General features: G+C 39.1%; 2 protein-coding genes across 2 annotated transcripts in view; both read left to right on the plus strand.

The window, feature by feature from the left end:
• Nucleotides 1–2,300, plus strand: part of EPS15 (epidermal growth factor receptor pathway substrate 15) — a 54,441-nt gene extending 52,141 nt beyond the window's left edge. Inside the window, exon 25 of the mRNA XM_060276910.1 lies at nt 133–2,300. Within this exon, the coding sequence (XP_060132893.1) occupies nt 133–279 (147 nt within the window). The 3' untranslated portion in view covers nt 280–2,300. The remainder of the gene's footprint in view (nt 1–132) is intronic.
• Nucleotides 2,301–2,868: 568 nt separating this feature from the next.
• Nucleotides 2,869–12,121, plus strand: part of TTC39A (tetratricopeptide repeat domain 39A) — a 58,286-nt gene continuing 49,033 nt past the window's right edge. The window contains exons 1-2 of the mRNA XM_035121606.2: nt 2,869–3,538; nt 9,618–9,722. Of these exons, the coding sequence (XP_034977497.2) occupies nt 3,483–3,538; nt 9,618–9,722 (161 nt within the window). The 5' untranslated portion in view covers nt 2,869–3,482. The remainder of the gene's footprint in view (nt 3,539–9,617; nt 9,723–12,121) is intronic.

A 12,121-nucleotide genomic window follows, 5' to 3' on the forward strand; every position in this document is an offset into this window, starting at 1 on the left:
AGATGCCGACCAAACACCCATTTAAATTTTAAGTGATGATAACAATAATTTAAACCAACTGGGGACAGAATCTTCTTTAAACACTTTATTTTTACCTGCTTAGTTAACAAACCCATGCTTTCTCTATTTTAGTATCCTACTGAAGAAGATATGATTGAATGGGCAAAGAGGGAAAGTGAGAGAGAGGAGAAAGAGCGTCTTGCAAGGTTGAAACAACAAGAACAAGAAGATTTAGAACTAGCTATTGCACTCAGTAAATCTGAAATATCAGAAGCATGAAGAATTGCCACAACCATTTGTCCCTTGCCCTGTATGTGTAAAGCTAATCAGAAGCTGCTTATGCACAGGGAAGTACAAAAGGCTTTAAATTCCTGCAAATGTGATTTTTGAGCAATGTAGTGTCTTATTTGTAATTTTTTTCATATTCACTTAACTCATCTGGCTACTCTTTTTTAATAAAGTGAAGTTCCATTTGTACTTACCTTGATATTCTTGTGTACTATATAAACCATTACACCAAAGTAAATTCTTATAATGCAAAAAAGACAAATCTGTATTAAGGCACAGCAATGCATTTTTGAAAGATCTCAGAAGGCAATTCTGACTCCAACCAATTTCCTCTTTGATATATGCCTTACGCAGTGTTGAAGATCTAGAATGTGCAGGTGTGTCTAACAACATAAAATGAGTGAGTGCATTGTATTGCCTTTTATACAAATGGATAGGTCATGTGTTGCTGATATTTCCCTTAAAAATTATTAGATGGCTTGTTCTAAGTCTTGATTAGCTTTCTTTTCGAAAGGGCCAATTTTTGCCAATTCCTATGATACTGAATTATTTAAGTCTCCCAGGTGTCCTGGTTAGCAAAGTTCATTTTCACCTTGTAAGCAAATCTGGCCATGTAGCCAATCAAACTAGTTTATGGCAAATCTTCATGTAATTAAAAATTGCTGATAATCCTGCTTCTTTCTTGCTAAAATGTTCAGATCTGGTTATCACAGGTATTAGAAATCTATTGTACATTTTAGAGATGATAATTGAGGTTAGGCCTGTGGAGTACCTTTACGTCTGTGGGCTTCCTTTTAATGAAGGCTCTTCTTCTAGAGTGGATATCTAACAGAAAATCTAGATTCCAGATGCAACTAGTGTTATCTGAAACTTTTAACTGCCATTTTGCCTACTATCAGATTTTTTTAAATGACATTTTAGGATTGTTCCAATGAGATTTCTAAGATTACACTGGTTGGCCAAGTTCACTGTCAAGAACTCTGATGCCCCACTGCTAATTGAGCCAATTTCTTATGTGAAATATGCAACTTAAATTGGCAAGTTGACAGCAGAATTTGAAATAGGGTAGGAAGTAGACTACATAAAGATATAGTTTACAACAGTCGGTTGCTGTTGTGTATAATTTATTGAATGCCAACTGATAGTTGCACCTTAAAAATAAATTTCATTTTATAGTAACAAAGTCAAAATTGAATGTTAATGAAAGTAAGTTATTATCTAATATGTTCTGTTCTGCAGGATGTTAAACTCATTCCAAATTACTCGTTCCATTTCCATCTTCAATACATGCATAGCTGCAACCACACAAAACTGGTGGTTCTGCTTCCCCCCCTCCCAAAACACTGTGGTATTTGTGCCTCGAATTAAGAGTTTTAAAATTATTTTTTCTTCTGCTGCAAGGAGTTGCATAGTTACCACTATCAGGATGAAACTTTTCCAGTTACCTGTGGATGCTGCTGCAAGAGACTTTTTAGGAAGGTAGTTTTTGCTCAATTTTCCTATAAATTGAGATCAGTTCTGAGAAACTTTTGCACTAGGAAATGAGCATTTTAAAACACCTGCTCAAAAAAGTAACCTAGCAAAACCTCTTGCAAGTATTAATGTTCATAATTTATCTACCCAAATTTTGTATTAACATTAATCGTGCATATTGTATGTTTAACTGGACTACATAGATTTTTCCTTTTTTGTTAAATGTATACTTTGTGGACCAATACAATATCTGTGTGTATATATTATACATATAAATATATATATATTCAAGCTTTCTTGTATAGGATTTAAAGTTCTGAGTCACTTGATGTTACATTTCATGTTACTGACTGATCACAGAACCTTTACTCGAAGGCTTCTAAATAAACCACTGCTGTGTCAGCTTAAATGGCATTACTGTTAAAGTTTTAAAAAGCTTTTAATAACTTGTTCAGGTGGGGTTAGCCTCTATTTATAGACCTTTGTTTTAAAATTCTAAAATAGCTTGTAATTATGAATAAAACCGTTTAAGTATATTATGTTTCGTCTGGTTTTTGTTTTAACTTTTAAGTAAACTGTACAGTGTCTTGTGGAAGTATACAGATATGAAACATCACAACTTTAGTTTTGGTTTGAAAATGAATTTTAAGTGAACTTTCCATGCCCTAAAGTATGTTTTTTTGAGAAGCTACTCAAATGTATTATTTCTGTACAGAGTTTGGATTTTGTAGTTCACCCTATTCAGTAGCTCAAAGTGGGTCAGACAAGAAATAGATCCCTATCCCCAAAGCTTTTGAAACCTACATGGGGACATTAGAAACAGCAACAAACGGTGGGTGGTACCTGACTATGTCATTCACATGAATTACATCTATCAATTACTTCTAAAATTCAATCATTTGTGGTTAAGTTCTGATACAAATCTAGCCTCCAAATTGGACAGTGTCGGTTTGCCTCTACTCTCCTAAATACATATTTAAGAGCACAAAAAATGCACCATGTATGAATTAAGAAGTGCTTAATTGCAAAGGCTGCCCTGTGATGGAGAGGCTGAAAACGGGAGAAGGCGAGTGGGGGGGGGGAGAGAGAGAAAGGTGGCAAGTGTCCAATCTGCAAGGGAAGAGGGGAGGAGACGTTATTGCTGTTGTGAAACGTGTGCAGAGAATTGGGAAAGGAGGACAAAAGCTGCAAGATCTAAGTAGCCTTGGCTAATGAATGAACTGCTTTAACCATTGTTATCACAGGGCGGGGGGGGGGGGCACAAGGGAAAGAAAGAGAACGAAAGAAAGAAAAGAAAACAGCTTCCCTTGGCGATGCTGTCTTGGAGCCTCAGTTTCCTTCCTGTCCTGCCAGCCCAAACCTAGAAGCTCCTTTTTGCCTGAGCTGGCACCACACCCTTGACCCGAGGCAATGAGCGGCAGCTGGGGCTGGTTTCCTTTATCACGCCGGTTTATCAAGTACGCGGCTCCCTCCGAGAGACCTGCAGGGGGCAGTCGCTCCCCTGAGAGGCCTCAGGATGAGGAGGAGCAGGCGGCGGCGGCGATTGGCAACTTGTAGGGGAGGAGCCGCCACCCAGCAGCGCTGGGACCTTGCTCTGGAGCCGCCTGCTTCCACTTTCCCGGCGTTATGAGTTTGCCGCTGGCTTTCGAGGCGGAGCGGGATTTTTTTTTTTAACCTTAGCAGCAGCTCGCTTCATCTCGAGACGAGCCTAGCAGAGCCTCATGGACGCGCAAAGTAGCCGCAGAAGCAGCAGCAGCAGCAAGAAAAAGGAGCTGAGGTACTTCTCGGGGAGGTGGATCTTGCCTTCGGTTTAGCAAGGTTGGCGCGCTTGTGTTTCACGAGCAAATTGCCTTGGCAGGCAGGAAACCCAACAGGTGAAGCTGTTCCCGGCATGCATGTCGACATTTGCAAATAAACCTGCCGGGAAGTTTGCATGGCTTGGCCATGCAGCTGCTGAAGCCAATATGGGTTTGTTTGTTTGCTTGCTTGCTTGCTTGCTTGCTGCAGTTATTATATCTCGCGTTTTATTCCAAAGGAGCTCAAGGTGGTGTGTGCCTGGTTCACCCCTGCCTCATTGAATCCCCTCCACCGCCTTATAGGCTGAGAGGCAGCGACTGGGCCAAGAGCCCTTGCCTCCCAAATAAAAATAATAAAAATAATTATTATTTATTATTTATACCCCGCCCATCTGGCTGGGTTTCCCATAGTCTGACACTCATAACCACGACACCACACTGGCTCTCATATTTAGGATTGTTATGTGGATTGAGTGTATCCCGCTTCCTGACTGTGAACTGCTGGGTGTGTTTGTGTGGAAAAGCATTAAATGTAAAAAGAAAAAAGAAAGGTAGTAACCCTGAGGCGAAACCGAAATAGAGTAAGTGGTATCTGAAGAAGTGTGCATGCACATGGAAGCTCATACCAAAATAAAAACTTAGTTGGTCTTTAAGGTGCTGCTGGAAGGAATTTTTTTATTTTGTTTCGACTACGTCAGACCAACACGGCTACCTACCTGTAACCCGAAATAGAGTGTGTATGATGTGTGAAAGAGAACTTGCTTTAGAATTGCTTTGGGGGGGATTTCTTCTGGCATCTCTAAGGCTTTGGGGTCTTTATGTGTAAGGTCTCAGATTCAATCCCTGGTCTCTCTGGGTAGGTCTAGGAAAGGCTCCTGCCTGAAACCCCTGGAGAGCTGCTGCCAGATATCGTAGGTACATACTTTCCTGTGTTTATGTCAGGTGAATCTACTGCCAGCCTGAAAATAAATGTTGCAAGCAAGTGGAAATTGTGAAAATAAGAAATATTTAGGGTGTGCGCGCTAAATTTTGTTCTTGCTCAGGTTCCATATTACCAAAGTCTGACCTTTGTTTTTCCTAATGTTCAACTGAAATCTACCCTTCTGTAACTTAAGCCCCATGTCCAAGTGTGTTTTGTTTTGTTTTGTCTCGATGGTTTCCCCTGAAAAACCTGTGTTTTACTGCCAAATCAGAGCAAATGGCAATCCGAGGAAGACTCGGTTGCTGTTTGCTCCAATTCAGCGGTAAAACACAGGTTTTCGCAGGGAAAGTGCTAGGAGAAAGAAAAAAAAAACAGCACTCGGACATGGAGTTTAAAGTCAGGACCTGTGCCCACTGGGTAGTGAATGGTGATCCAGAATGGGTGGCAGTTCCAGGTTTCCCCATTTTGATTGGCCCCACTGTGTCCACCTTCTGATTGTGGTCTCCAGTATATTCAGAGCAAACTACAAAATTCTGGGTATATGGAACTGGTTGTTAAGTTATGAGAAGAAAGCACTTTTCACATGCTTAGAAGGTACCCTTTTAGTTTTTACTTCAAATATTTTCAGGGCTAAGCTTTGCTATTGGGGGACAGGAGGTGGGAATGCTGGCGAGAATGTTCCATCCTTGTCCCACAAACCCAGTTTTTGAAAACTTAAACCCTAGAATATTTCCCTTCCATCACTGCCAAAAGCTCAGTGTGTTTGTGTGTGAGAGGGGAGGAGTGAGCCTGCTTAGGCCGAATGTGCTGCCAGCTTTCTACAAAGCACAGGAGGAGATGTAGACCTATTAAATGTTAAACAGGGCTTGGTAAAGGACAGGGTATGCCATAATTGATGATCTCTTTAATGTGCTTATTTGTTATTGAATTATTTATAAGCTTTTTAGTTGGCTAAAATGACAGAGACAGTTAAAGAAAATTACACTTGATCTTAGTCAAAAGGCCGAAAAGAAAATTAAGAGTTGTGGGGGGGCCATTGCTCATTTTCTCTCTAGTTTTGGCAGTCATGAGTTGGCTGCTCATATTGGATTATTGTTAAGTTTGCTCTGTTTTCATAAAGTCTTCAGAGGGTTGAGAAGGGCTCTGTGCAATAGGTCAAAAGCTGTTGGGCACTTGAATAGGAGAGAAAGGGTTTGGGCACTATGCTGTATGCAGGAAAGTCTTTCATTTAGCTTTTTAATTGGGGGCCATTATTCTTCAACACTGTAGCTAAGAGTTTTCCTATTTTAGAGCTGTGGTGCCATGTATTCAATGATAAATTTGATCCAACTTGTACAGGGTTGAACACTGTTGGATTAAGTTCTATAAGGTGTTTTTTAAATTTCCAATCAGCTTGTAGCAATCTACTCAAAATATTTTTCAATATTTAGTATCTGGCGTGCTCTGGTCCATGGGGTCACGAAGAGTCGGACACGACTAAATGACTAAACAACAACAATCATTCTACTATTGAAACACCTTGTTCTACCCTGTTTCTCCGAAAATAAGACGTAGCCTTAAAATAAGCTGTAGCAGGATTTTTAAGCATTCAAGGAATATAAGCCATACCCCGAAAATAAGACATAGTGGGGGTTTTTGGTGGTTTTTTTTGTTTTTAGGAAAAACAAATATAAGACGGTGTCTTATTTTTGGAGAAACACGGTAGATCTTTCTCCCATTTGTCTTGTAAATCTGGAAGACTGATAATTTTAAATTTAACAGCAACAAAAAAGGTTTGTCCGTCATCAGACATATAATGTACGGTAATCAGTATTTTCTACTTTAAAACGAACGAACTCAGTGCCAGGCCTACGTTTTTCTTGCTACTCTGTACAAATTCTTTCCTGAATGCTGTGCAGCATAACAGCAGCACATTAAATGGTCATAGGTTGTCCAAAATACACTTCCTTTATTTTTAATCTTTAATGTCTGTTGCTTCTTACTTCCTCTGCTTTATTACTGTCTTCTGTGCCCCAGGCAGGTGATAGAGGTCAGGAGGCTCTCTGTCATGTCCTCTGGGATGGTGAGGACACTGTCCAGCCTGCTAGCCGCCTTTTGCACTTCCTCCAAATGCACAGGCATTGGCTCATACTCCAGTACGATAGTGGTTATTCTCAATGCATTCAACCAAAATTCAGTGTTTTTTCCCAATATAATATTTTTAATGTCCTGAACAAATCCACTGTCTGTTGCTTTAAATCAAGATCACAAGCCAAAGCAGCCCACTTTGCTCATGATGTTGTAATAGCTAACCCATAAATTAGGTTAGAGAAGTTTTATTAAGTAGCCAATGGACTGCATAATCTCTTGGCAATGTCTTGTAGAAAAAAATGCACAGTAACTCCCCTTTGAAGTGAAAATTAACTTTGATAGGAAATAAACATTGCTATTTCAAAGCCATCTTGTAAGTCCATTAAGGGTGTATTTGGGACAGCTGGGAAATTTTAAAGGAGAGAGATATTACTTTGCATACCAAAAGGTACAATAGCTGATAGGTTTGCTAGTTGTTTAATAGTTTGTCCATAATCATCATTGTGTTTAGGACTTAAGAAATACACTAGGGTTATTGGCTAAAGCATTTCATATATATTTAAAAGTAACTGAGCTATGCAAATGTCCTTTATCTGGGGGCAGTGATGGGCCGGATGAGGGCTAATAAACTCAATCTCAACAAGGCAGTGGTTCTGTGAGTCAATGTAGTTCTCAGTTCTAGGCATTAGGTAGGCAGCCTGTTCTTCAGAGGGAGTGCTACCCCATATAGGAGCAGATTCATAAATGAGGGTGATTCTTTATTCCAAGCTGTCACAGGAAACCCGAGTGACCTAAAATGGTGAGAAGTGCCTGCGCCCAACTATTGCTGGTTCACTAGTTATGGCTGTTCCTGGACTGGAACAGCTTAACGTTAGTTATCAATGCTCTAAAAACCATCCAAATAGAGAAATGCAACATTCCAGAAGCTGCAGGTGGTACAGAATGCTGCAACCTGGTTGTTATGCACAGCTGACAGGGTCATGTTACTTCAGTTATGAAGATACTGTAGTGGCTGCTATTCATATACTGTACTGTACCAGACCTGCTTCAGGATGTTGGCATTAGTCTGTAATTAGTGTTTTGGTTTTTTGCTTTTTAAAATAGTAATCCTTTTATGTCTTTCCTAGTATATGCTACCCCTTACCTTAAGATCTGCTGAAAAGTCTTTGCTTGTAGTCCCACTGGCTACTGTGGTGAGCAAAATGGTGATATGAGGCAGGGCATTTGCAGCGATGGTGCCCCTTTTACAGAGCTCCTCACTGAGATATATAACAGTCCTCCACATTAGCTGTTTTCAGACAACAAGCAGAAACATGCTCTCCGCCTAAGCTTTTGGAACCTGGTGCCTCTACTGGGAACTGCCCAGTTGGTGTTAAACTATGGCAGGGCCTTTCCAGTAGTGATTCCCCACTTCTGGAATAGTTTCCCTGGTGAGGAGAGTCTGTCTTCCTCATTATTAACTTGAAAATATTCTTGTTCACCCAGGAATTAGAAAGCAGAAAGATACCATTCCTAGGAACCCTGAAATACAGTAATTCATTGAGAGACTGGTTTTTTAAAGAATATTTTAATAAGTATCATGTTGATTTTGATTCTGGATGGAATTGAGGTTTAGCGCTTATCTCATTTTGCTTATGGAAGGAAGCAATTCCAGTTGGTGCACTGAGGTCTGTTGCTCCTTTTTAGTAGTTAATATCTGAATTTAATATGAAATTATGCTAATGGTATTTTAAGGGCCACTATATTTGGATCAGACATTGCCAACAAAGGACAGAAAGATAATGACATTACTAGGGGAGTGTGAAGAACATGGAGAAGGAAGCAGTTGAGTCCGTATGAGCAATTGAAGATAAGTTGCTTGTAAAATACCATGAAACGAGCATGTGAGACCCATCTCTATGCTTATATCACAATCACAAGACATATTGTAAGAACATAAGAAGAGCCTGCTGGATCAGGCCAATAGTCCCTCTGGTCCAGCATCCTGTCCTCATAGTGACCAACCAGATGCCTGTGGGGAAACCCATAAGCAGGATTGGAGCACAACAGCACTCTCCCCCAGCTGCAGTTTTCAGCACTGGCATTCATAAGCATTGCTGCCTCCAACTGTAGAGGTAGAGTATAGCCTTCATGGCTTGGAGCCATTGATTGCCCTCTCCTCCATGAATTTGTCTAATTCTCTTTTAAAGGTTAGTTACCATCACGACCTCTTGTGAGCTTCATGAATGCATAATTTCTTTCATTTGTCCTGTAAAGCAGGTGTATATAGGTGTTTTTTTAATGATCATGGTTGAAATTATGATATATGGAAACTGCCATGGATAAAGATAATTTTAAAATTGAAAATCAGAAGGGTGGGATCTGACAAAGTCCACAAAACAATGTTAAGTAAAAGTGACGATTAAAATGTGTGTGTATGTATTTTGTTAAACGTTGTTTTTTCTTTTTTCTTTTTTTTTGATTATTTCTTTTTGTGTATTGTTAGTTTATATTTGTTTAGTGATGTCTTGTTTTTGTTGTAAATTTGGGGGGGAGAAAAAATGGTGGAATAGTGCTACTCTTAATTATTTTCCATAATTTAACAGTGCTCATCTTCTGACAATCTATTACATATGTTGTGTAGTACATTAAACTATTTGAGTTTTTTTGTGTTTCAATGAGTTGTTATGCATTTCAGGTTTCTCTTTTTTTTTTAAAAAAAGTCCAGCTTTGATATATTGCAGTATATAGGATGGTACCTTAATACCAAATCAGACCCAAATAACTTAGCTTTGGTACCAGCTTTTTAGGGATTGAACCTGGGACCTTCTGCATGCAAATTAGATGAGCTTTGGTTAATTAATCTTCATGTTAAATAATCAGAGTTTGAAAATAATATTGCAGATCAACATGTATTCGAAGAGGTTACTTGGTGAGTAGTGAGCGAGGAGAGCAGGCAAGGGCGCAGGCAAAGGTCGTGTTAAGCATTCTAATAGTTAACATGCTGATCTTTGGGAGGACGGGACTTCTTTTTCTCATGCTACATTGGAAACAGAGAAGCTAGCATTAACTCTTTTCTCTTTTTCCAGATCATCTGCAGTGGACTTGAATGTTGCTCTCAGTGAATGTATGGCAGCTGTGGATCTGTTTCTAAATAACAAATTCCAGGATGCCCTTGTTTCTCTGCAAACTAAGTAAGCTTATTTATTTATTTCTCTAATTATTGTTAGCATTTGTGCTTGACAGGAGAGGAGGATTTTTTTCCAAGCTATGGTGCTAAAGTAACTAGCTTTTACAAGTCTGTCTTTATTGTTGCACGCCACTCCAGACTCCAAGCAGTGCGAGATTCCAAGGGTTCTAGGCACCTACCCAGGGTTCGTGTTTCCTTTGGAATGAGGTACAGTAGAGACTGTGATGTCTTTATAATATATGGTTTATTTACACATATATACAACCTGAGCTTTTGTGATGGAGGGGTTCACAGCATTAACACCCCAAGAGGGTCTTGCTGCACCCATAGCTGCAGCCTTGGATTCAAACATAAAATAAAACCTCGCTCTGTCCCTCTCAGCTCCTAGCTTGCTACTTTCTGGGTTCTAGCTTATACCGGTAGTTCACATACGGTAACTCAGCTTTCCACTCTGACCTCTTGTCTTTCAAACTACCCGTGAGTTGAGGGAGAGGGCCCCATCCATTAACTGTCTGCACAAATCCAGTTCCTTTGTTCCCCTTAATGCTCCACTGGGAAGCTAACCTGGCTATTCCAGTAATGAGAAGGGGGGCCAGGCATTCAACCTCACCCACTGCGATGTTTGTGTTTGTGTGTGTGTTTAAACCTGAAATGAAAAGAATTGAATAAGCCCCAGTGCAAGTATTAATACTCAGTTTCTGACAGAAAAACTCACTTCCAGACCTGGTAATGTTGTACTGTATCCATTTAGGGATGCAATGTATCACCAGCTGAATAGCTGAATAAGTTGTACAATTAAACATTTTCTACTCAAGAGTAATAGTTGTAATGTGCTCCCACATTTTACTACCAGTATCTCTGCAAAAATAACCCTTACTGTTTAAGGATTCTTTGAAAACACTTGCCTGGTTTGCATAACATGGTAAGCCAAACAAATGTGCAGGATCCCAGAGAGGAGCTCACAGCTACTTTGCTCCTCCCCAGTTCTTTTTATTCGTGTATCAAGCTGAAAGAAGCCAAAATTTGGCTTAGTGTGTTGTCTGAGCCTGGGTTCATGGTTAAGCTCACTCCTGGGTAACCACGAGCTGCAGCCAAGAACAAACTACTGTATAGTGTTGTGTGAACCAGGCCACTAAATAGAGAAATGTGGTATTATCAGACTGATGGCTCATAGTGCTACCCAATTGTTGGTCTTCCAATGTAAGCTCTATGTGGAATTGAAAATGACTTTGCATAGCCACATGGACAGAGAAGGGATAGAGTATTAATATTAACCTGCCTGATTAATGTTTATTTGCAAAACTAATACAAATATTGCATTAAATATTTGCATTAAAATTTGCATTAAAATGTTTTTATTTAAATTCTATCACACAAATTTTTAAGTTTCTTTTTTAAAAAGGGAATCATTTTAATGCATTTTAATGCATTCCCAATCATTTTAATTCTTTTTAAAAAAGAAAATAAATATGCCGATAAAATGGCACCACTGCAAAATATCATAGTGAATGTATTCCAAAGAAGATGCCTCATAATAGGCTTTATTGCACATGTCAAAATGCCTCTTTAAAAAATGCAAACAAGAGCACTAAGTTGATTAGTACCTGTACAGATATTGCTAATGTTCTGTTCCTTAGCTATAAGTATTTGATTTTGTTTGAAGTCTGGAAAGAGATGGAAAAACTACAGGAAAAACAGAAGAACAATGATATGATGACAATGTATTGTAGGTGCCTCATAAAAAGTGAATGAAGGCAACCTGACGGTTCTACAGTAAACAACTTATTTTTATTTATTTTATTTATTCAGTTTATACACTGCCCTATACCGCTTTATAGGTAAAAACCAGCACCTAGTATTTTTGGATGTTGTGTGCAAAGTGGAAAATATTACTGGGACCTGGGAATTACTGGGGAAATATGCATATGCATATATATATATATATATATATATATATATATATATATATATATATATTACTGCATATAAAACTTGTGGGGGGGGTGCCTGCAAAAGTGATGGGAGCCACATTCTTTGTTTAAAAATGTTATACTGTTCATCACAGATTATTTTGATTATTGCTTAAATGAGGCCCTGTTGAATTGGTTTAATGAGATGACTAGGTATCCTCGGATCTTACATGTGAATTAATTTCTCACTGTTAAAATACTTTAACTTAGAGAGTCAGTCAACCCCTTTTTTTGTCTTTTGAGTACAGAGTAATGTCCCCAAAGAGTCAAACGGAGAAACAATGAGCTTAATTTAACTGCAAATGAGCTTCATTATTGACACACTCCTTGTGTTGAGGGAATGGTGGTAGAAGTGGGGCAGGCATATATAATACACAACATCTTCTTTCAGAGACATCTGTTCCTCATCACTGACTCTTTCAGTGTCCTGTGA

This window comes from Zootoca vivipara, chromosome 7 (genome assembly GCF_963506605.1).
Source record: "Zootoca vivipara chromosome 7, rZooViv1.1, whole genome shotgun sequence".
In the NCBI taxonomy this organism is placed as follows: domain Eukaryota; kingdom Metazoa; phylum Chordata; class Lepidosauria; order Squamata; family Lacertidae; genus Zootoca; species Zootoca vivipara.